Source organism: Lissotriton vulgaris, chromosome 3_1, assembly GCF_964263255.1.
Source record: "Lissotriton vulgaris chromosome 3_1, aLisVul1.2, whole genome shotgun sequence".
In the NCBI taxonomy this organism is placed as follows: Eukaryota; Metazoa; Chordata; class Amphibia; order Caudata; family Salamandridae; genus Lissotriton; species Lissotriton vulgaris.
Window position 1 is genome coordinate 2081723921 of NC_141689.1, and position 26299 is coordinate 2081750219.

The 26299-nt window shown below is 44.5% G+C and overlaps 1 protein-coding gene across 1 annotated transcript in view; it reads right to left on the minus strand.

Annotated features, from left to right (window-relative positions):
* The window catches only part of PAICS (phosphoribosylaminoimidazole carboxylase and phosphoribosylaminoimidazolesuccinocarboxamide synthase), a 450256-nt gene that overhangs the window by 161092 nt on the left and 262865 nt on the right, over positions 1-26299 (minus strand). Inside the window, exons 7-9 of the mRNA XM_086962612.1 lie at positions 16719-16799; positions 7333-7770; positions 2951-3022 (exon numbers count right to left, since the gene is read on the minus strand). Coding sequence (XP_086818738.1) covers positions 2951-3022; positions 7333-7770; positions 16719-16799 — 591 coding nt within the window. The remainder of the gene's footprint in view (positions 1-2950; positions 3023-7332; positions 7771-16718; positions 16800-26299) is intronic.

The window sequence follows — 26299 nt, forward strand, 5'->3', positions numbered from 1 at the left end:
AATAACCTCGCAGAGGTATAGGCTCCTCACCATATGCTAGAGGCTTAATGTCAGGTTTGTACAAAGTAATTCTGTTAGCAAGTTTGTTTTAGAAAGAAAGATTTGAAGATTATTGTAATTTTGGCACCAGAGTGGAAAAGGACTTTGGTAGGTTCTCCTTCTACAAGAATAGTATTAACCGGACATGTTTTGGACTTATCCCCCAAATCATAAATTTGAACAACAATTTGTCCACAAACGAAATCTTCTTCTGAAACATCTTCAGCATCAACAAATTTCACCTTTGCGGAGGATATTACTCTTGATTTACACACATTAGCAAAATGCCCCCTTCTTTTGCATTTGGAACATACAGTTTTCAACGCAGGGCACCTCTTATTGTTGGCTAAATGCTTATAGCACCAGTAACACTTTCTGATGATGAACTTACTTTTTACTTCACCTCCTTCTACTTTCCCTACAGGTTTCTTAACATCAGCCTTAATTACTTGTACAATAGGTTGCTTATCCTTCTTGATAATTTCAACACACTTCAAAGAGTGCTCAACTCTCTTTGCCACATGTAGCACTTCATCGACAGATGGCTCATCCATAATTCCTCTCTAACTCTCTCAATATTACATCCAACCATAAATTGAGCCCTAATCCTCTCATCAAGAAGATGGGCAAATTTGCAAGAGGATGCTAGTTTTCTCAGGTGAGTAACATAAGTCTCGAAATGCAAATTTCGAATTCATTAAGATCCTGAGACTCAGTGTCATTTAACTCATGGAGGTGACCATAGATCCCTTGGCCCTCAGACCCCAACAGTGTCGCTGTGCAGCACTGAGTGATGTACCACAAACCCTTGCATAACGTTTAAAGACCTTCTTCCATTTTTGCCACTTTACGGGAGGCTCCCCGGGTGACACTAAGAAGAAAGGAGGAGCTGTGACATTTTGCATTATGTAGAAGAAGAAAATTGGAACAACACTTAAGAATAAATAAATAAATAAGTGAGACAGTTAGTGATAAAGAAAGTGAGCAAGATACTAAATTATCGTTGAACAAACACGTAGAGAAACAAAGTCATATTAAAAACCCTGAAATTGTCCAAACTTAAAACTGATGACTTTTCACATTAGCTGTGCTCACCAGTGTGAATGATGAGTATTAAAAGCAATGCGCTGTGCCCATTAGTTTGAAGCATGAATGACACAGAATCATTCAGCTGTGCCCATCAGCATGAAGTATGAATGACACAGAATCATTCCTCTCTCTTAAAATGATGAGCTTTTCACAACTTGCTGTGCTCACCAGCGTGAATAACGACCATGTAAAAAGGACATTTAATAATAAGCTGTGGCAATCCACATGAAGCATGAATGACACAGAAGCATTCCATTCTGTTTAAAATGAATAAAAGTAATTCATATTATGTGTGCGCATCACAGAGAAGAAGCACAAGAAACCAGGATGGCATAGTGCAGTAAATAATGCTTCATGTGCGCGTTGCTAGGTAATCATCTTGAAGAGAAAAATAAAAGCCAAACACAAGATGGCTGCTGGGGGCAATGCCGGGTCAAATGCCGGGTCAAATACCCTCCTCGGATCCCTGGGCTAGATCGGCCATTGAGCCAAGTTGATACCCTAGGTCCTTGCTTACCTTGAGGGTTCCCTTGTTTGTTTAAAAATAGGGTCAAATCGCGATGACATCACTCCTCGGCAATCCACTTCAGGAAGAGAGAGGCACAAGATGTCACAGAGCGCAGGGCAGAAGTTGAGAGTAAACAACAATCAGCACTCCCATGAGGTCAGGAAGAAGAGTCCAGAGCATGCAGGTAAACACGCGAGAGCAGGGAGCGCGAGTTTCAAAATGTAAGTTGCAATATGCAAGCTCTGCCCAAACCGTTGCACTTCACACACCAACACACAGCACAGTACAAAATTGAGGTAAATGTCTCACACACACAAGTGAGCAAGACGTCCCCGCAACCAGGGTGAGACGTGCAGGCTTGATGCAAAACGTGGAGAAATTAACAATGTCTCTGCAACACAGTGTCGCATGCAAAGCAGATCCGGGGCGAAGAAACAGCTCTCACAATTAAGTGACATGAATATCTAGATAGATGAAAATCACATAGAGTGAAGAAATAATATTGAAGCAAGAAAATTTCCTCATAAGATGTGTGACATGGGAGGAGAATGAGGTTGTAAAACCCTTCTTAATAGTAATATAAAAAGACAGTACCTTGTAGTGGGAAACTAAAGAGCTTCAAAATGAATTAAATATACTTGTAGATGAAGGAGCTTGTTGGGATCTTCTTCCCAAGTTATGAGCTGCCGACTACGCCAGTGTAGGATCCTGAGATCCAGAGAGAAGGATCACGCAAGGCAGATTTGAAGATATAAGTTGTAGGTTTATTGTAGGAAGAAGATCCCATCCAGGCAAGACAACAGGTCAATCAGCTCTCCAGTTACATTTCAAATGGTAACATTCCAACTCATAGTAAGCAAGCTGCAACAAGAGCATTATGACATACGTTTCCTAGTAACCATGACTTCAATAGAGATGTCAAAGGTGCAAGCAGATACCACAGCAGCTTTCTTTGTTCTGTTAGTTCTTTACTTCCCAGTAACCTCCTGTGATATCACTAGCGGCAAAGACCATAAGATTAAACTCCTGCCGATTTCCTCTGGGTTAAAGTTCTTATGGTTTCACTTCATGGTTTTCTTTTCTAAATGGACATCCATGATTGAGGACCCAACAGGGCAGCAGGATTGCAGTAGAGAGAAACTGAAGATCCTGATACTCTGAGCAGCCAACCAACAGAAACATCTATTACAAGACGGCATATTAGAAGCAGACATACAAATCACCCCGCTCTTCCTTCTTTGTACAGACAATTTCAGGAAAAAATATATATAACAATCTATATACCCTCTGTTCTTGTGCTCATAAGCAGCTTACCTTTTTTGGGTATCCTTTTTGCTACTTGAGTACTAGAAGTATCCTCAGACGTGGTGCTTATAGAATCATCATCTGTCGAAAGACAAACTGTAATATTTAAACTCTGTTCTGCTTTTATCAGTTAAACATGTTCCATTGTGCCACAGTTAAGTTCAGTGCAGTCAGAAAGATCCATTGAGGACTTCACACTCTACCAAATACCTGCAAGCCAAAACATCATATATTGTCCAGGACAGTGGTTCTTAACCTTTGGTACAAAAACCCCAGGGGTCTTCAAGGCCTACGCAAGGGTACCGTGGCGGTTTACAAAAAAATATATATATTAAAATTAATACATTAAAATGAATAAAGTATATACAATTAAAGAAGCAAAATTGAAAATTTGAAAACATTTTCTAGATTTGATTGTGAAGTAAACAAAATATTTCAATATTAGAGCATTTGTTAGGTATATATTTGATTTTGTATTTTTTGTGTATTGTTTTGGGTTCAAATCATAGAAACTGCTAAGGCAAGAGGTCATGACTTACCAAAATGACTAGATTCACATAATGATTCATTGGGAGTACACAGAAGTCTAAAGATTAGGAACCACTGGTCTAGGAAAGCAACATATGATCTTTGTGCTGACAAGTGTTTTTGATATTCACAGAAATCTGAATGTTCAAATTAAACAGCATTACATTGATATGAAGCGGGTGACATAACACGTTGCGTGTTCATCACTCCCAAGTGACTGCAAGTTAAAAAAAACAGAAAATATAATGCTTGTGACAACTTAAGCAACTATTGATTGTTTAGCCAACAACACATTTCAGTCATGGACGTGCAGGCCCATATGAGCACTGAAATCTAAATTGTCTTACGGAAAGGTCGAAAGCTGACTGAGGGTATTGCACTTGAGAAGGAACTACTTGACAACTAAGCTTGTAGGACACATAATTTACTGTACTCCAACAAGCAGCACAGTAGAAACAGACCTAATGTTCCTTCTTTGCTGCATGACACACTTGTACTTAATATCAGAACTGACTAATCAAGAACTGGTCTTGAATTTCTTGGTGTTATCACATAACACCAGCGACAATGTTCTCTTCGTTCATACCCATATCTTGAAGACTTGCCAGCTGATACCCAGAACCTGTGCCCGTTGATTAAAAAAACTGATTTTCTTGTGCTTGACGCTCAACACTTCAAACCCTGCTTCTGGGCCACCTACCCAATATTATCCTAAACTAGAGAAACTGCTGATCAATCAGTGCTTAATTTGTAAAGGAATAAGTGCCAGTGCTCAAAGTTGTTCTCGGATGTCTAGTCTTCCAGCGCTCCAAGCACACCAATGTCAAACATTAGCTCTTGTGAAACCAATTCCTCTCCATTTTGTCACCTTGGCAAACCTAAAACGCAAAACCTCATTGGCTTTTCAGGTCACAGGAACCCATAAAAGAACTGAACAGTGCCATCTTCAGTACCCACAACATACACTCTGTCACTCTAAGGTTATCTCCTGATGAATTAACTCACCCTACACTACAACTGATAGACATCTGCCTCTCCCATGAATGCGCCTATCTTTATCTCTGGCAAGCTCAAAGGCTTACTCCAATTAACACTTGCAATGGCATTAAAGTCATTCACAAACCACCCTAGAGACTCCAGAACAGCCCCCAGTCTGGCCCTTTGCAATGGAGGAGAGGCCCCTCATACTGCACACACACTGAAAGCAGATATACCGGCCATCAATATCTATGTCTTCCACTTTCTGCCTCAAAACATTTCCTTCCAGGTCATCCTCAGAGCTGACCATTGTAATGTCTAGAAGATATTCACATGGTTTTTAAACAACTTTATGCAATGCTCGGGAGCCACAACATTACCATGCCCATATCTTTGGGCTCCACTACCAAAGGCAACTGCATAAACCTAATTGCATACATCCGCAGCAAAGGTCCCTTCAGCAAAGTTGTTAAATTGACATTTGTTTCTCAGATCTCTTCTGGAAAACAACCTTCCAAACTTCCAGGCCAAAATAAGCTGAAAGAATACTACAACCACAAGTCAATCCACACAGAGGCTACCAAATCAGCAGCTCTTCTTCGCTTAGGCAAGTGCACATTTGTAGTGCAGTTCTGAGCGCTGTGCTGTGGTCTTTGCTCTTAGCTTGAACACCCAGTTTGTGCTTTAATTTTCACCAAGTCAAGGTAGATACATTTTTAGGCAACCATGAAAACATGGAATTATTCTTGGAAAGTCTGGAAGCAGTAAAGTGAAGACACCAGAATTGGGAATACATGATCACCCGCTCTGGCCCTGTTTACTTTTAGAGTACTAGACTGACTTTCCAAAGCTGTTCTCAATAGCTGAGTGAAACTGGGCAGACTGAAACCATGACTCTTGCTGGTCACAGGCAAAGTGAACCTTACACAGGGTTTTGAACTTACGTTGATTTTGTACTGGTATCAATTATGATAGCTGCAAGTCTGCTGAGAATTACATTGCATAACCTATTCAGTTGTCCCGACGTAGTGTTCTACAAGCCCCCATTCATATTAATTCATGCCCAGATAACAAGCATTGGCAGCAGAAAAAAATCTGTATTTATTGTAAAGTATCTATTGGTGGCAGAAAACAGGATATTTATTTTTAGAATTTTCAGTTGAAAGACACAAGAAGATATCATTACATTACACCTGTCCTGCTATCAACAATCATTCTTTGTTAATAATGGCCCATGAAACAACAACAGCCCTACCAACTATACCCCTAACTAAGCCAACCCACTTCACCTTCAAAAGATTTATTGTAATCCTCAACTGCAAGAAGGCGTTATTCATCCCCAGAAAAAGAACATGAATACTCCACAACATACAGCCCACCTGCCTCACCAACTGAGGCGTTCTTTCATACAAGGCTCACGTACATCCTAAATAGCAGGCCAATTTAAGTAGTTGAACAAGGAAAATTCCTCTAGAGCCACCTTCAATTTATGTACTTGCATTGCCTTACAGGTGACACTGACCAGGAAACACCTATTGTGCTCATGCTAGAATGGTTTAACTAGATTTGTCCAAAGAAAGTTCAAGGAACGAATTCAAAAACACATCCTGTTATCCTTGTACGCTGCCAGTCCACCATAGAAAATATATAGTATCAAAATATTAATGACAGACACTGTTCCATCCCACGCCTACTATTTAATGGAGTCCCACATCAACTTGGATACCACATGAACTAATTCCTTTCCATGCTCACCTTGATCACCTCTGGCATATGACCACAGTCATTTATTTTCTTCAGGATTTGCTTCTATTTTCCACTGTGATTCGTAGGAGAACTTGGACTCACATTTCACTGTTATGCTGCCAATACGTCAATCTACTTCTGAGTCCGCTGACTATAGAAGGACTTCTCTAAGTGAGGCAAGAAAGGTCATACACACCAATGTAAAGACTGTTCTCTTAAAGTTGCACAGGTCCACTGGTATATGGGCAATCCTAGACACCCTAAGGAGGAAAGAGTCTAGTTCTGTACCAGAGCCATAGAGACCCATCCATCGTTAGTTCTGAACACTGGAGCCTCAACTAATCTTTCCTCTCTTAACTCCATTCATAGCACTACCATGGGTACAAGCCTTGCATTGCCCACTTACTACCTTACTAGGTGTTGATCAAGTTTGGGTTATTGACATCTTCTCCAGCTTTCACAGAGGATCCAGAGATGAACATAAAAGAGGATGGCCTGAGGCACCTTACTACGAGGTGCCTCAGTCAACCTAGTGCTGGTCTGACAACCAAGGGGTCTCCCAGAGCCCGCTCCAGCTTCGAGAACAATCACCCACATACTGTGATCTGCAGAAGAATGTTCCCTGCCCCTTACCTAGGGCACAAGGCTGGAGCCTGAATAGCAGCAATCACAGCTTGTTGATTTATGAAAAGGACTCAGTGACTACTAGAAAATTCTAACGCCCAAAATACTAGGAGGCGCCTCTGCAGATTTTTATCCAATAGTGTCCCAAAGCCATCCTCAATCACACAAAACCCTACCCCTGCATGTGCTGTGGACACACCTCCTATCACTACAGAGTTATACTCCCCCCTCCCCCAAGGTACACAACCTATAGCAGCACCTGGAAAACTCACCATTACCCGACAGGCAAACAAGTAGATATCGACACAATCTCACATATTCTCCTGCAGGGAAGAGGTCTCTGCTGATTGAGGGAGGCTCTCTCAAGTTAATTAATACATAAGGTGTATGAAGGCGGGGCTTAAAAAGAGTCTTTTTAACTTGATAAAGACCCTGGCTAACCACTAGTAATGTATTCCATGAGAGAGTAGCTGTCTTTAAAAGCAAAATGGAAGACGTTCAAAAATGACCCTTACCACTGAAGCCAGGAAGTATCCTGCTGTCTGTACATATCACCGAGTCTTCCTCATTTTTCATATTGGAATGATTCAATTGGCCTGGAGTTTTTGGTCCAAGAACTTCATCTAGTTCATTAAAAAATCTCATCATTCTGCTTTTGTCCCCCGAGCCACAAGACTTTTTTACCATCTTGTATTCGTATTTCAAGTTTTTGTACTTAGTCCTGCACTGCTTCCAGTCTCTTTCAATCCCATGTTCTTGAAGTAAAATAGCGATACGTTCAAAAATCTGTCTGTTCCTCACTGTCCCTCCTAGCTGTCTTTGGATGGTCTTGTCGGACCATACTTGTATGAGAGCTCTGACTTCATCCACAGTCCAGTGTCTTCCGCTTTCAATGGATGCAGCAGAATTCAACAATTGAGGATACGGGGAGTCAGGAAATGGTTTTTGAGTACCTGAAGATGGAAATGGAAAGACTTGTAAATAGAGATTTTTTATCACCAAAAACCAATCATGTATCTGTAGATATTGGAACAAACCAATTTTAACACACAATTGGGACAGTGATGCACAATGCACACTACTGTAGCCTTTTACATAACCATATTTTAAATACCTATACATTTTGTTTATATAATATACACATTTACTAGTTAAGACATAGGATGGTAAAGTGATTTTTTGGATAGGAATGTCCCCGCCATGGAAAACTGGCATGCACGCCTGCTATGAGTGCCTGAATGCAATTAAAACTGGTATCTTGACCTTTACTTTGGCCCTGGCATCACACTAATCTAGCCTGTGTGCATAGACATAAGCCTGTCCTTGACAATGTGAGGTTCAGGACCTGGAGGGCCACACAAAGAGGTGGTGGCAGCATACCATGTTTTTGAATAAACAGTGCATTCAAACTTTTTTCCTGTGTCAATGAGATGGTAGTCTAGGGACCCCTATCGTGTAAAGTTACATTGTGGTGTCACACCCAGAACTTCCACTGATATCCCGTGGCCATGGAGAAAGATTGTGGAGAGAGTGCATGTTTGTGTGTGTGCACACATGCTAACTGCATGTGTAACACATATGGTAGTAGGATTCTCTTTGTGTTGTGTGAGTCTGATTACTGGGACCAGTGAGATCCAAGAGGAAGCCCCTGGTTTACCATGGCACATGAAGGAAAAGAGGACAGGTTTGCCCAGACTTGGCAAATATATTGCCTGCAATCCTGTGGCTGGAGGGTTATGACCCAGACACTGAGCGAGGAGGAGGATGGAGAGAGGGTTTCCTTTAGAAATTCATGAGGGTCTTGTTTCAGCAAATTACTGCTAACCATGTTGGTGAAAGCCAGAATGGACAATCTCATGCCTATTTTGCATATAATTTTCCAAGTCCCATACCAAGAAGTCAAACTTGCTAATTACCATGTCACAATAAATAGTAATTGCATTCCAGACAAAATCCCAAATGCAGTTTGTGTTCCTGCGATGTTGGCCCAAATGAAACCAGGCCATGAGTGTCTATGTCTATATAGTGTGGACCATACACATAATCTTGGTGACAGAGCACTTTACAGTCTAATTGCAGAAGCTGCTATAGGCAGTGATGTTACACAGAAGGGGATAGAGAAAACTGTGAGCAAAATGTAACAGGGGAGGCAATTGTTTGCTAACAAAGCATTTAAATAACTGGATCTAAATTAACATATGCACCATGCTCGTGCCAGTGGAAGGGGAATCTGTCCACTTTTCTTAAGGGTAAGCGATATGCTCTTTTCACTGGAGAGTGAGCAGCATAGCCTGGATGTGTCAGGTTCTCCATTACCTCATAAGAATGTTTTGGGAATATCATTAAAAGTGATCATTTAGGGCCTGATTACGAGTTTGGTGATCCGAACAGCAGTCTTTCTGACAGGGGTGAATGTTTTTTCATATTTGTCGATGCAAGTGTGTATATTCTGGCTGCACAAGTGTTGAATGTACACATATGCATGACACATGTGAAAAAATACCTACTACCATTGCTGGAGTCTGGACCATATGTGCCCAGTCCAGTAATAGGGAAAATATTACAAAACGGACTTACATGGATTTCGGCACCAAAAAGGTAATTTTCTTCGGAGTCAAGATGCTGCTTTGAAGGGGGACCTCGAGGACGGGATCCACATAAGAGACTGAAGGGAAGAAAAGGAAATGGGTGTGTATGCACCCCAGATCCTTTGATTCTGCCGACTTGAAGTAGGCGGTTTCTGTTTTGCCTCATGGCAGATGCTTTCCCCTGAGCGACACAGCGGCAGTGGGGGAATGGCTGGTGGTGGTGCTCATAGTGGTCTTTCATTCTGAAATCCGACAACATCGTAATACGGTGGGCAGATTGCATAGTCAGCAGTGGTGAATCCAACACCGACGCAACTGCGGAGGTGGGACCGCCAAACTTGTATTGAGTCCTTAGTATTAAAAGTAATCGTGACGGGGGGCGTGGCCAGCAGCTTGGCCGGATAGACGTGCCTTGCCGAAGCTCCGGCCGAGCTGCGACAAAATCCGACTTTTTACTTGCCCCAGGATCCATAAACGGCACCGGAGGACAGACGAAACACTCTGGCAGCGGGAAGGAGAGCTGCAGTGGCGGTGGTGTCCCGAATTCGCCAGGAAAAACAAGATCGAAAACTGACCCGGCGACTCCTTAGGCAGCCAAGATGGCGACCGCGACACCCAACGGGCCGCGGCGATCCTAGGAGTCCGCTCGTAGCCCTGCAGAGGCGGTTCCAGCCTACGGAGACACCAAGACCCACCCGCCGGCCAGGAGGTACTGTGCGGATACGGCTGGGGTAACAGAGGAGAGATCGGGACATAGCCGGCGTCTGGCCGCCTTTACCAAGATGGCGGCCGGCGGAGCCGGTGGCGGGCAGTGACGAGCGGCCACCCTCTGCAGCCTTCCCCGCATTAATGTGAGACCGGGGGTCGACCGGAGGAAGTGCGGCAAGGTGAGGAGGCAGTGAGCAGCTGAGCCCGAGTAACACGGGAAGCCGGGACACCCGCGGTACTGCGCTACACATTACCAATGTGGCGGCGGAGGTCCGGGTACACCCAGTGAGGCTGATACCGTCGAACCCGGCCTGAAAGGTGAAATACTAAGGGCTTGGAACGCAGAGTGCCGGCCTTGCGGTGGTAAAGACACCTGAGGTGGAGATTACTGAAACGCTCGATACACACTTTGGCAGGACATCGCCTCAACTGCTGTACATTGCGCCGGCCCCCCTCTACACACTGTGGTGACTGAGGAGGCGCGGGACAGGGTCAGGAGGGTGGCGAGGAGCCCCTCGGCAGAGCACAGCGGACAACAGTACCCAGAGTCTCTGCAACCAACTATCGAACACGCCTGCCTATCTCACCACCGCAGGGAACGGTGAGCCTCCATTACAAGGGACAAGCAGCCATGGGGAAAAGGGACCCGGTGCCCAAATCTACGAAGCAGGGCCCCATAGACAACTTTGCGGCACCGCGACAAGTGGCGGAGCAGCAGTCCATGCCGCCAGGACCAAGGACTGATACGGCCATGCTAATGGAGGCCACCCAGTTGTCTAGGACGGACATACAGGCATCGCGGACAGCCCTAGAGGTGAAAATTGGAGATGTAGGCTCCGAAGTAACGCTGCTGCGGCAAGACTTTCGGAACCTAAGTGAAAGAGTGGTGGCGACGGAGACTAGAATAACCGACAATGAGGAATCGATATCGACACTGAAGAAAGACATGGCGGAACTACAAGCCTCACACCGGCAGCTGATGTGGAAGGTGGACGACGCGGAAAATAGATCAAGACGCAACAACCTTCGCTTTGTGGGTTTTAGGGAAGGAATTGAGGGGAAGAACATGTCCGCCTTCCTCCTCGCCTGGCTGAAAACTACCTTCCCAGCTGGGCAGTTCTCCTCGTGCTTCATCATCGAGAGGGCCCACAGGGCCCTTCTGGCCAAACCACCGGAGTGAGCAAGACCGAGACCGGTTATAGCGCGCTTCTTAAACTTTGCAGACAGAGACTTGATCTTACGAGAAGCCAGGAAAATGGGGGAGATCCGCCTGGAGAATACTAACATTATGATTTTCCCGGACTACAGCCAGGAAGTATCGAAGCAGCGCCGCTCGTTTGACTCCGTGAAGGCAAAACTGAGGTCCTTGAACATAACGTACATGCTCCTTTTTCCCGCTAAACTCAAGGTGATATATAAGGACAAATCCATCTTCTTCACACACCCAGAGGATGCATGGCTGTGGCTTGAGGAACGTCCTATCCTAAATAGTAGAGAGGTGGCGGGTCGAGCAGCACTAGACAGATCAATAAGGGAAAGGCCGCACTGGGAGTTGCCGAAACCACAGCGGCGGAAAACTCGGAGACTGAAGCAGAAAACCCCGGCGACACCATACCGAACCCGAGGCACGGAGGACAGGAGAGGAGGCAGATCGGCTTCCCCTGGCACCGACTCTGTGGCAGGCTCTAGGTTCAGCTGCCTGCGGAATGGAATCCGTTCGGAAGGAGAAGAAGTGGAGGACTCAGAGGGCCGCACATCCGGAGGAGAGGAGGAGGATACAGTAGGCGATTTGATTCACCCACTGGTCAAAGAAATCCAGCAGTTGGAACAGGACTCCTCGGGACAGGGGCCGACCATGGATACGCAGGACTCACACTCCTGAACATTGGCGTACGGGGATCGGGGAGATTGCAGCTCAGCAACACGGAGCACGCAAGTTGACACACCCCCTACTGTTACTTGAGTTTTTAGTACTGGTTGTTGGTTAATGTTGGGAGGGATGTGTGGGAGGGCGACAGGCCTTCTCCCACGGATAGTTTGGTCCCAGGTTGGGATGCGACTGGAAGGGGAGGGAGGTGGGGAGGGGGTTGCGGGGGGGGATTGGTTTCTACATTCCCTCAAGTTGGGGTTCAGGAGGGCTGCAGGGGGGGGGGGGTTTGTTGAGAAACAGCAGCGACACGCCATGCCACGCTTCGAGCCATCCCTACTCCGGGGACCTACGTGTGAAGGAGAGTGTGACACACAATGGCAGGTACACTAGATAACACACACGTAGGTGACGCAGGGGTCACTGTGCTAACATGGAATGTTAATGGCCTTGGGTCGAAGATTAAGAGGAGCCTAGTTAACGCATACCTCAAAAGATTGGCACCTGATATCATCCTACTCCAGGAAACACACCTTAGAGGAAACCAGTGCGCATTTATAGCGAGAAGACGGCATGTCGTCCTGGCACATGCGGGATACACAACGGACTCCAGGGGGGTTGCAATTCTCATAAAAAAGACGGCGCCATTCGCGGTCACTCGCACCTGGCTGGACCCACAGGGGACCTATGCGGGAGTTCAGGGGGTATGGAAGAGGCGTAGGTACACGATCCTATCAGTATATGCCCCACCCAAGCTACAGACACGCACACTTCAGGCAATCACCGCCATTCTACTGGACACGGCCGACACAATACAAATAGTGGGGGGTGATTTTAACGATGTTATGTGCGCCTCGCAAGATCGGTCGGGGTCACAGCATACAATAGGACTCACTTCGGCCCTAGCGCGGCAAATGAACATCATCGGCCTCACCGATGTTTGGAGATGGCTCCATCCTTCCTAGGAGGCCTACTCCTTTTACTCGGGGGCCCACAGGGTCTTCTCTAGGTTAGATTATATTTTCGTGTCCAGACAGGATGTCTCAGCGAGGGATTTAGCAGAATACAAGGCAAGGGGAATTTCAGATCACTCCCCGCTGTATGTGCAGTTGGGACGAGAAAGGGGAGAGAGGAAGGCGGAATGGCGACTGGCGGCCTGGGACATCCAAACACCGGAAATACTGTGGGGTATGCGAGCGGATATACGGGTATACATGGCCGAAAACGAGGGTTCGGTTGACTCTGAGGTTACCCTTTGGGAGGCAATGAAACCGGTCCTGAGAGATCGCATACAAAGTAGGCTGGGTGAGGTAAGGCGGAAACGGCAGGACAAGATAGAGGGTGCAGAAGTGTCTATTTTAACCCTAGAAGCAGAATGCCACCAGAAGAAGGGGGAGGCACCCCATAGGAAACTATTAGACGCACAGAGACACTACAGGGAAATGGTCACTGACGAGGCACGCACCCAGGCACTGGCAACACTCCACCGATTATATGATGTAGGCGACAAGTCCGACAAACTCTTGGCATAGTTGAGTAGGAAAGAAAGAGCGGCACGGTGGGTGGACCAGATCACGTTAGTTGGTGATAGACGGGCGAACACAGATGAGGCCATTGCGGACGCCTTTGGGTCATATTATGAGAACTTCTACAGGGCCAGGGACTTGGGCGACAGGGAGGATGCCTTACACTACATGGGAGATATGGAGGTGCCGACTCTGTCCCCTGAGGCCAGCAAGACCTTGGAGGCTGAGTTGACACTGGAGGAAATATCGGAAGCCATAGCATCGCTGAAACCGGGGAAAACATCGGTGCCCAACGGCTTCCCGGCGGAATTCTTCAAACGCACAGCGGATTTATTGCAACGACATATAAAAGCATTATTCATAGAAGCATACCAGACAGGGAGTCTGCCGCCTGATCTCGCCTTGGCCACTATCATCCCGATTCACAAGGAGGGAAATCCCAGGGACGAATCTGCCTCCTACCGCCCAATTTCCCTCCTCAATATTGAAACAAAGATTTTGGCCACTGTCCTGGCTAAACGTCTGCGACACGTCATTACGGATCTGGTACACATGGACCAGTCCGGTTTCCTTCCGGATAGGGCGACCAAATTAAATCTCCGCCGCACACACAATTGGTTGCAGGAGGTTCGGGAGAGAAGTGAACCCCACTGGTTCCTCTCCCTGGACGCGGAGAAGGCCTTCGACGCTGTCCATTGGCCTTTCCTGATGGGGACCCTCCAGCGGTTTGGGTTTGGCCCCGAGTTTTTGAAATGGGTACAGCTACTGTACTCAGCCCCGAGGGCACGAGTGCGGGTTAACGGGAGGTTGTCCCGCGAATTTGCAATCGGCAGAGGAACGCGCCAGGGTTGCCCGTTGTCCCCCTTCTCTTTACACTTACAATAGAAATATTAGCGATACCGATTAGGCAGAACCAGGGGATCAGGGGCTTCACATGGGGAGATACGGACGCAACGCAGGAGAAAATATCCTTGTATGCCGATGACGTGCTGTTGTTCATTACCGACCCAGACACGACAATCCCAGAACTGTTCAAAGACCTAGGCGATTTAGGGGCCAGGGTGGGTCATACTATAAACTTGCACAAATCAGTCCTATATGACCCACAAGGCAAGGAACGGAGGGAGTGCCTGCCAGGGCTGCTCATCCATACAACGGAAGGCTTGCAATACCTAGGAGTATATATAACACTGGATAGGGAACGCTCCTTTGACAAAAACGTAGCCCGAGTAATGGTAGGAGCAACGGCAGAGATGGATAGATGGAGACAGCTCCCACTCACCTTGTTGGGACGCGCAGCACTCTATAAGATGGTCCTGCTGCCGAAGTTTCTCTACGCACTACAAAACTAATACTACCCGCTTCCAACCGGGACTTTGGCTAAAATCCATGCGGACTTGAGGGCATTCCTATGGTTAGGGAAACAACCGAGAGTGGCCCTGCCCACACTTCAGCGCCACCAATATAGTGGAGGGATTTCGCTCCCCAACTTGGAGGCGTACTATTGGGCAGAACACCTTGCCCCGATTAACGAGTGGCTACATGCGGCAGCCGACCACCCTACTTACGCATTAGAAAGGTCCAAGTGGTCGAACAAGAACATACTGCACTACCTCTATGGTGGGACGGTGGGTAAGCAGTTCCTACCGGCCACGAGGATTACGCTGACGGTGTGGCATAAGGCGACTAAACGAATGGGATGGGACAAGAGACCCACCCGACAGACACCACTATGGTGCTGCACGGGGTTGAGAGAACTTAATAAATTGAGAGGCTTCAGGCGGTTGGATGACATCGGCATCTCAACGGTGGGCGACGTGATAGCGAGGGGGGAATTGAAACCCTTTCAGGCGCTCAGGGAAGAATTTGGTTTGCACAACACCCAGTACTACAAATATGCACAGCTGAGGCACGCATGGAGAGCACAAAACATCACACTCACAGACATTCCGGAATACGCTCCACTAGAGGGTAGATTACTACAGGAACGGATACTGGGCGGGGCGGTGTCCCTCACATATAAAACCTTGACCAACAATATGCTAGGAGACCTGCAGGTCCTACGGGACAAATGGGAAGTAGACGTGGGAGGATCTGGATTGCGAGATGGTACAAATGCACCCACGCAAGGTGGCGATTAAGTCGAGGCTCCGACTCATACAATTCAAGGTGCTCTACAGAGCCTACTTTGACAGGGTGCGACTATTTAAAATGGGGAGGATAACTGACACAGCGTGCCTTAGGTGCCACCAGCAGAATGGCGATTTTTTCCACACACTTTGGGGCTGCGAGGTCATTCAAGAATATTGGGAGGAAGTATTCCTAGAACTGGAGGAGGTACTGGGGGTAGATATACCACGTGACCCTAGATTGGTGCTGTTGGGCATGACAACAGAAGTGGACCTGACTCGCCCCTTGCTTATCTTTCTGGTGTTGGCTTTCGTTGTAGCGAAAAGAGATATTGCACGATACTGGGGGGCACCCGAAAGACCAGATTTGGAGGCATGGAGGAGGGGGCTAGATATGTACATGGCGGCTAAGAGAGTGACATACAAAGCCAGGGGCTGCCCAAAAAAGTTTCGGAGAGTGTGGGCAAAATGGAAACAATACCATGGACTGGAATGAGGCTTCGTGGGGTGGGGATAGGAGGACAGGGGAGCTCCGGCCGTAGCGGACAGTACGAAGGAGAGCTCTGATAGCCAGGCACGAACTTCAATGCTCAGATCATATATGTGAGGCGTGTGGAAGTTACACTGAGGGGGAAGAGTGGTTCAGGGGGGAAGGGGATCGGGGTGGGTAGGCAGGCAGCTGTTTTGGGGGATTTGATTGATTTTCTTATGTTGCTTTTATGTTTCAAGTTTAAGAGCTAAGTGTTCTCATGATGAGTATGGAATGTGAACAAATTTGTTATTTAAAAAAGAAAAAAAATAAACAATAAAAAGTTGCATAACTGACGGACAGGGCGGAATGTTGACACCCTACCGTATGCTAATTCATACATCGGTGATACTTCTGATGCAACAATAAAAATAATTAAAAAAAATAAAAAAGTAATCGTGACGTGCACCAGTCATACATTAAGAAAGTCTTTGGGAAATTAGGTCTGTTTTATTTTGCTGTATTTAATTTCTTAATCTATCTTTCAAATATTTATAAAAATCAAATGTCAAATCATTTCTTAAAATAGATTAAAAAAATTACAACATCAGTACCTTCCTTCTTTATACCGGATGTCCCTGCTTCTTCTGATAAGCTAGTGTTGGAGTCCTCTTCATCCAGGTCGTGACATATTTCTGTGTAAAATTACACATGGGATTCACCAATCAAGTAGAAAATAAACCTTTCACATTTTAAAGCGGATAGTTTCATCATGCACATTAATGCGCCTATAATACACTTCTAGCCTAAATAGGAAGAGTTATAGTTTTTGTGAAGTTGAGATTGATAGGGTCTCTCCTCCTGCCAATCTGTGGGAATGAATGTCAGCTAGTGGTGGTGGATGAAATTGCTAATAACACAGTTATTTTAAATTTATACCGCAAATTCACATGCCCCCATGACGTCAATGCTGCACCATGAGCCCCGCCCCCATCTATCTGGTCCAGTTAATATTGGTTACAGTAACACAGAGCATTATCTGGTGTTAAATCCAGGCATAGGATAGGCATTGACAGCAAGGAGTCTAATAGTAGTCAAATAAGCATGAAGACAACTTTTCTCTATCCTCTTCCCTTAAATGCTTTTGTAAAAAAAAAGAATAACATGCAGAGTAAATTTGGGGGTAGAGGCCACATAGATTCAGACCAAGTTTCAGGCTATGATACTGTGAAAAAAATCTTCGGAAGAGTTACGCTTGGAGAAGATATTCAGATCCACTCATGTGGCTACTCTGCAGATATCCTCAATGGAGAATGCACCTGGAAAGTCATGGATGGGCCCCATTTTCATCTGGATTGAGCATCAATACCATCTGTAAAGGAAACCCCTGGATTTCATAAAGTTGAGGAATGCAAGACAGTTAATAATGATTCCGATAGAAGCCTTCAGATTTAAGTGGGGATTAGCCACACATATGACGAAAAGACACAGACAACATCTTAGCCCCAATTTTGACAGCGTGTCTAACATGAAAATAAAAGACAGCCTACTCAGACCTACTATCATGAGGGCTGTGAAAAACAATGAGAAGTTAAACACTCATGGCTAACTCTCTGTACCTAATAACACATTGTATCTCTTCAATCTTTATATACATATATCTCAGCTATATACAATTTTATGCAATGGGCATTATTAACATATCTTTATATGAGTTCTTATATGTTATACTTCTGACTGTTATACATGTATACATATTACACAGTGCTCTGATACCCTTTGGAGCAGAATGTGCATTATATAAAACATGATCAATAAATAAATCCTGTACATTACTATTATACTTACCGTCTGAGAAAAATATTGGAACTAAAGAAGCCGGTATGGAGTGCCATCTTGCCTCTGTGAAAGACTGTGTACAGCTAAATTTTCTATTATGTGCTGGGCGCATACAAACAACTCACACCAGCGTTGTTGAATTACACTATAATACGTGCAATTTGCAATCCCTGAATAAATACACAGCTCTAATTTCTTTATAATCAGCGCCTAGTGACACACTCAGTAGCTGATTGTAAAGAAAAGACGTCAGAACTCGACTGTAATAAGTTATTTCAGTGGAGTTCTGTCCTCAGAATAACTGCTGCCAGACCCACCAGCCAAGATGGACGATACGTCAGGTCACAGAGCAGCTGTTCAAAGCAGTGAACATTAACGATTGCTTTTATGTCTTCTGGTTTATTTTTAGGTCTCGAGGCCTCTCAAAATCGATTCAGTTTTTGTCCATAAAAAGTGCACGCGTTGCATTGCTTTCAATGGCAACACGTGCATGTTTGGCGGTTCCCTGGTAGCAATTGTTGCGCTCGCTCCCGCAAGGGAAACGCTGCACGTCCCTGCTCTCGGCCGCACTCCCCCCAATTGTGAGCGCGATGCGCGCATGTCAAAATATTCATCATAACCTGCCAAGCCACGCACAATCAAGGATCCCGAACGAGTACTTCACCCACATGTAACACTGATTGAGAACGCCACATTGCAGCATGCACATTGCAGCATGTCCTTTTGAAATGTGGTGCCCCTCTTTTCGGGCTGTGTATTCCAATGAGCGAAAGAAACATCTCTTGATTGGAGGCAGCTGGTTGTTACTTCCCAACCTGCCAAGTGCAAGCACCAGAGCACACTCTCAACAGCATGGGCTCGGTGTACGTGAGCGAGGCTGCGAACAGATGAACAATTATTCCAGAAGTTTTCGCTAAACCAAAACACGCGGTTTTGAAGTTACAGCTCTTTAAAGGTACATATAGCCAGGTGTCAGGGCTTCCCCAAATCAACATCGAGTAGTTAAGTCCCGCGTTGTCTCTCTCATCTCCCCTTCTGTATACTCTCATTAATGGAGACTGAAAAAACTATTCTAGGAAGAACGTTTTCAAACTTGAACGGCGGTTGGGGGCGCCCTTGTGTCGTGAGTTTGAGGCCTGTATAATGTGATTGTCACCTGTGCAAGCGCTTCGAAACCCTTTAGATTCCATCTGGAAATACCTTGTGAAGATTATTAAAGAAACGTTTACCCGCAGCAGCAGCTCACCTGATCTCTGACAAGCCGACGCATGTGGTGTCAGGGGATAGAGGGCTCAACACTTGGGAGAGTGCATGCAGGGCCTGTGACACACACTCTGGAAATCACAAGGAGACCGTGTGGCATGTAACTATCAGGACACGTCTCCGTCGCCTCACTGACGCACGGATACGTGCCCTTTACTTTTATTGAAACTTGTCCACGTGACCGATACGATGAGCGTATCGTAACGTGTGACGTGTCACGACATCACATTCCTCCCCAACAAGCATCAAAACAAAACATGAACCTTAAGGCCCCTCCCAGTGTTAAAACCACAAACACTATGAAGATAAACACCAGTACATTTTCAATCAGCTCCCCATATAACAAGAACAGGCTTACGTGAGATAGCCCTTTAGACGACAGGAGGGAACAGGATTTCTTCGAGCTGATACTGAGACAAACCCCGACTTTGGGACTCAGTCGCCTCCGCTTCCAGGCGGGCTTCACAGCCACCGTTCGCCGTTCCACTCCTACACGGGGATCTTCATTAGGGCATAAGATGTTGGAGTCTCCCAGGTCACCACTTTCCTCTTCAGGACTCAGCTCGGCTTCTCTGTCAAGCCTAGTCAGGCTCATCATCACAGGACTGTCCTCCACCTCCAGCCTGGCTGAGGAAGATTCAGAGATCTCCGGATGATATCTTTTGAAATGGGACACGTTTCTAACCACCTTTTCTCGACGAATCACTGACACAATATCGACCTAGAAAATATCGACCTACAGGAATGTCGATGCAGAAATATCGAAGGCAAGAATATCGACATCCTATCTACAACATGGTAAGTACAAAAATATTGGGAAAAAAATATAGATGTTAAAAATATCAATGTTAAATATACTGTTTTTTTTCCTGTAAAAATATAAATGTAAAATAAAGTAAATAACACTAATAAATAAAATAAACATAATTAAAAATATCGAATAATGTTTAAAATGAATAAATAATACATATATAATAATAATACATTAAACATATACAGAAAATATATAATATATACATACTTAACAATAAGTTGTAATAATTATTTTATTAATTTATAAATTAATAAAAAATATTATAAATTACAAATAAATTTACAAACATAAAACAAAAACATAAATAAAAAGTAAAGAATTGCGTTTAATAAATTAAAAAAATTAAATATACTTTTAATATTTTTTTACTTAATTATATACTACATTATCTAAATTTATACAAAAAAATTAAATAGCTAAATAAATAAAAATACTATTCAAAATCCATAAGTAAAAAAAATACAGTAATAAAAATGTTGGATAGCATAGAACTTAAAATTACCATTCCCACTCCAGAGAGCGCAACAGTAGAGAACCCGTTGTATAGCGTAGAGGTAAAAATAACTATTCCAACTCCAGTGTAGCAGGGATTCCGTTCTCCTACAGAACTGTGCAGAGAGATCTGGAACCTCAGTGAATTAGGATGACCCAAAACTCCGTCAGTACCCAAAATCCCCTTACCGAGCTAGCTACAGTGTCTCATTGGTCATAACAAACTCCCAATGCTTTAGACAAACCAGAACATGAACTTAGGTTACCTCAGGTATCGTGGAACACATGAACACTCTTTCACTCTACAATCATTTCAAACCAGAACTTGGAGTAAAAGAGGACACGTGCACATTTGAAATATTTATTATTCAATGCAAGTTTCTCAAACGCAGTATCTTATATAATACTAGCAAACATATTATAAGAATCAAAGTTATCAGCATAGTCACTACTCCATAGTAAGCAAACAGTGATAGCATATTATATTGCTGAAATAATAGGAATTAACAACACCTATTTCTCACCCTCCCTATTTAGCATATTATATTATATCTATGAAGGTCTCTTTTGGGTTTTAGCAGGGCAGACCCATTCCTCTAAATCTCAGGAGGAGAGGATCACATCATCTGCCACCAGCTCTCTGCATGCGAAGCATCATCAAGTGTGTTTTTGCATTCCCAGTAACTCTATCTTAAACCCGCTTAGAGCCCAATGTTGGCAGCAACTGTATTTGTGTTATGTCTAATGTGGTGCGAAGATCAGACCTCCCAGCAACCTTGTGTCGAGTTATTCTTAGAGGGTTCAGCACTCACTGTGCAGACAGTGTACCAAGCACGACTGATATCAGAGTAATAACATATTATTCTCAAATAAATCACATCTTTCGTCTAGGTTGAAATCTACAATAACAATTATGTGTTGTGTGCAAACTGAAGCCGAAGTAAAATATGGCATTTAAACACTTATTAAACTCATGCTAACTTAACACAGTATATAGAAAAGAAGCATCTATATGGCACCCCCCCAATGATCCGAGCACGGTCAAAAAAAAGGAAAGCCAACACTAAAATAGAGGCATAACATGAAAGCAGAGTTCAACAATATTAAGCTAAGCTAAATATATAGAAATATGTATGAATGCCTATAGTGGCCAAACAAATTTCATCAAAAGTCTTCAGCGCAAGGCCTATGAAGTACAAAGTTATAGGCCTGGGTCGTATAAATTCAAACGTTCGTAAGAAAAAGGCACCTTTCAAATATATCAAAAATCACGTGTCATAATAATGAAAATCTCCAAGGCATCTCATGATTGGACAGAATATGCAAAATAGGCAGCAACAGCTTCCAACATGAAATCACTGTGATCATCCGAAAACAGTTCAGCCATCCAATTAAGCAATGGGAAAGAACATACGTGCTCCTCCAGCACCGGATCCTCTAGCAACATCAGAGAACAACTCGGTGGGTTCTCAAGAACGCTATGTGCTAGAAACTCATGCGCCGCTGCAAGTATGTCCCACTGACCCATTAGTCCATGCATCGCTGCCAAGGCCATAATCCTTTCGCCAGAACAAACAAACTCGTGAGCAACTACGGGACTCATCAGGTGATTAAAATCGACGTCAGGAGATATCGTCAAGCAGAGACACAAATCAATGGCCCAGTCGAAATCGCAGCTCAGGCAATGAAACACAGGCTGACACATGTAAAATAGGAAAATCGAAACGATAATCCAAATGCCGTGCTTAAAGTCGCAAGCGGCAGGGTGCCATAGTAATCAAGCATCCGATTACGAAACAGTGTCAGGAGGAGTTGAGCGGCTTCTTGCGCAGGATGGGCATCCATGTTTTATAAAGCAAAACAATATCAAAATGCCTGCAGCCAAAGCTAGCAAAACAGGGAATCCGCCAAACAAACTTGAAAATATAGAATGAAAGAACGCGGGGATGACACCAAATATTTTTTCAAAGGTAGTCACGAGACCACTGCTAACTAATTTAAAAAAATGAGCGAGCCCAGAAGTGGAGGAGGCATTAAAGATTTGATGAACCAGCTCGCAAAAATGAAACGGCAAGTCAGTATTTAAAAGTGCCTGCACCTCTGTGCGTGTGTTAGCTATGTGAAGGACATAAGTTTCACGGGCCGAGCTCAGGACCACTTCTTTTTGAGACAAAAGGGCTCTTATTCTAATCATACCATTGAACTCCGCTTTCAAGGTTGGGATGCGCGGCCAGATGGAAACATCTGAATTCCCATGTGTGGGAGGATATAGAACATTTTTGCAACACACCACACGTTCTGATACAGTTACCACATAAGCGATACCGATAATTAAACCACAACATTCTTCGTTATTCAAAAGCAAATTACTACCATTTGTCAATAATGTAAATGTGGGAACTATCGCCGGAACTGGTGTGCCTTTCAAAACACAGGCTAAATTAGGCCGGTCCTGATTACAAGAACCGTGCAACTGGATGTGTCTGCATATTAATGAACGGTCAGGCCACTGCGTGCATTCTTCACCATTAAGATTCACTTCCTTTCCATCCTTTAGACATCTGTATGTGTATGGTAGAGACCATGCCTCATGGAGGAATGCGCTGCCTAGTGGTTCATATCGCTCTATTGCAATATACCGCTTACAATTAGTGAATTTGTACAAATCAAATGGTAATGTAATTAATCCATGGATAAGCCACGTTGCAGCAGTGGCCTCAGCTACAGAAAACGGCAAAGATTCTAACCTTTCAATATGTAACATAGAAAATGATGCATCATGCATTGAAAGCATGCGCTGCTTGTCAGTCAAATTGTTTTATGCAGAAAATGATTACCATAATGTTGAAAGCAAAACAAATCACCATAATTAACAGAATCTAAGTATAAATCCTCAGCATCAAAGGCAGCATAATATTTCAAATCAGAGAATAATGCTTCCACGGCCTGAATATCCCAATCATCAGAACGGATGTTTTGTTTCACTACATCCCCCATATTCACTCTAAGCACATTCGGAACATTAATCACTTCAGTGGGGCCATGGATTTGAAATCTAACCGCATCCCACACAATCCCATCAAGGACATGCCAAGCAGTGATGTTAACTGTATTCAACTCTCTTTTCAGTCTGTGTGCTGAATGTGATGAGGAAAGTGGGGCCAATGTTCCATTAAGGTCCCGAATTCCTGTTCTCTCTTTGACATAGTGTCCATCGATCAGACGGAAAAAAGAAAACACAAAACCAATTGACATAAAACATAACATAAAAAGATAAATTGAAAAAAGAATCACCCAAATATATGTCCAAGGGGGAATCAAAAAATGTTTTTTAAATAATGTGGCATAAATTGCAATACGTGAGGGTTTTTTCGAATGTACTGAAACAGAGTCAAAAGAGAATCTGGATTCTGTGGCCAAACGAGTCTGCAAATCCGGCATTGATAAATCAGTTGGATAGGTGTAATTCAGATCATCAGTGTCATTAACAGGAAAAGTATTTAATAAAGGGTTGGAAATAACAGGCATCTCGAGGGTCACCTCTGGCTCAGCATTAGAAGTAATGGCCAACACAGAATGTCTCACCATGGAAGGACAGGATACTGCCGGTGTCATGCTATGAAGAATCGGCCACCCTGTGTATCTTGACATTGTCAATTGAGATAAATCTGTTTTCCTTACGACCTGGAAGCGGTGGTAATATGACTGTTCTCGTGCCCTTCACTCCAAGAACTCGAACCGGTGCACGATATGAAGGACCAAATTCTTTCTTATTATCGATCTTCTCTCGAACCAGTTCTCCAACTTGGGGTAGCCAGCCAACTATCGGGATCTGCAACGCAACATCCGATGTGGAGGGCAAATGTTCCTTAGCTAGACTGTCTCTGGTCTTTTGTAGATCCTGTAAAACATTGCAATGTTCATCTACGTCAAAGGCCGAGGCCTGGGCCTTGCAGTCTAGACCGTCGAGGTCAGGTACATACATCTTGATACCAAAGAGCATTTCGTATGGGGTCCGCCCACTCAGAGACCTTCTAGGGAGATTATTAAGAGCACGCTGCACGCCATTGAGATGGGCAAACCAGTTTCTGCCAGTGCCTATAACTCGAGCTGTCAAAGATTGCTTTAAGTCACGGTTCATTCGTTCCACTACACTATAACCCTCAGGTCTGTATGGAGACGAAAACTTGACTTGGACCCCCAACGAAACCATAGCATCCTTATACGCCTTAGAGGCGAAAGCCGGACCCTGATCCGAATGGAAGGTACCACAGGCAAAAATCCCTACAAAGACACGCAAATCTCTTATGAGAGTCCGTGAATCAGCGCTGCGATTGGGCCATACCCACACAAAGCGTGTGCATGAATCAACTGCTACTAAGATGTACTTATACGCAGTATCAGAAGAAAAAGGGCTGCAGTGATCTAAATAAACACATCCGAGAGGCTTATTAGAAATGTACAACTGTGTCTGAGGCGGACGCGCAGCAGTTGAAGGCTTAATTTGCTGGCAAATGTCACATTGAAGGACATAATCGCGCGTCTGTTTGTACAGTCCCCGCCACCAGAACCTTTGTTGTAGCTGTGTTACAGTGGCTGAGACGCCCGCATGCGCAGATGCCACACCTTCATGCGCCGCTGTAATCAAAGAAGCTCTGCGATCCATGTTGGGAATCAAACGTTCACCAACACCATGAATTTTCACATAAGGAACCTCATCGGGACTTAAGTGGTATGTGTACTTCGAAGGGAACCTCGCAGGATATTTACCTCCCTTCTCAGTGGCAGCTACAGCTGCCAAGATGCTATCATCTATTTTACTTTTGGAACGAGTAACAGTTGCAACTAAGTATTTTGATACTGCTGACTTCGCCGCTTCATCAGCAAGCGAATTACACACAGCGTGGACTCCCACAAGCTGGTGGCCAAGAGTATGAATCACAAACACGAGTGGTAACTTATCTTTAAGTTCAGCCACTCGGACCCAGATAATTTTATGTTTTATTGTGCTACCTTTGGAATCACAAAACTCATTCTGAATCCAAAAGGACAAGTTCTCATTGTAAGACTGGACACAGTAGTAAGAGTCACTTACGATAAAAGTCGTCACACAAGGATCAGCGTACTCTAATGCAAGAATCAGAGCACAAAGTTCTGCTAATTGTGCGGTGCAGTCCCCAAGTGTCTGCGTGTGCACAACACTGGACTTGAACTCATCGTTCACCATGGCACCGACCACAATGGCGCACGCGGAAACGTAGGCATGTTTAGAGCCATGCGCAACCTGCGCCGAATCATCCGTGTAAATGATGCAATGGAAATCCTCCAACGGCCGCATTGCTAAAGGAGCCGGATGAACAAATTCATACTGTAAGTACTCCTGCGACCGTAAAGTGGCGTAAAAAATAAACGTGACATCCTGGGATGTCAAGGATGCAGCCCATTGAATCCACCGAGGGTGCAAAGCTTTGGAATTTGGGACACTGGCTTTCGTAACTGCCTCCAAGGCAGGACACAGGGTAACAACCAACATGCGTTTTCCCTGTGACAAGCCACGTTCCTTGAGAATTGCCATCTGCACAGCTGTCAAAACTTTCTCCACAGTTGAAAATCGCATTTCAGCCGAAGTGTACAAGTAAGACTTGTAAGCAATAGGTATTGTATCTCCTTCATTAAAAGTTAGGTACGTGAAACCTACCGTCCCAGGGACAATTCTTATCACCAGGTTGGTCTGGTTATCACGAGTCTGTAAATATTCAGAAGCGAGCAAATCAGCTTGCAAAGAAT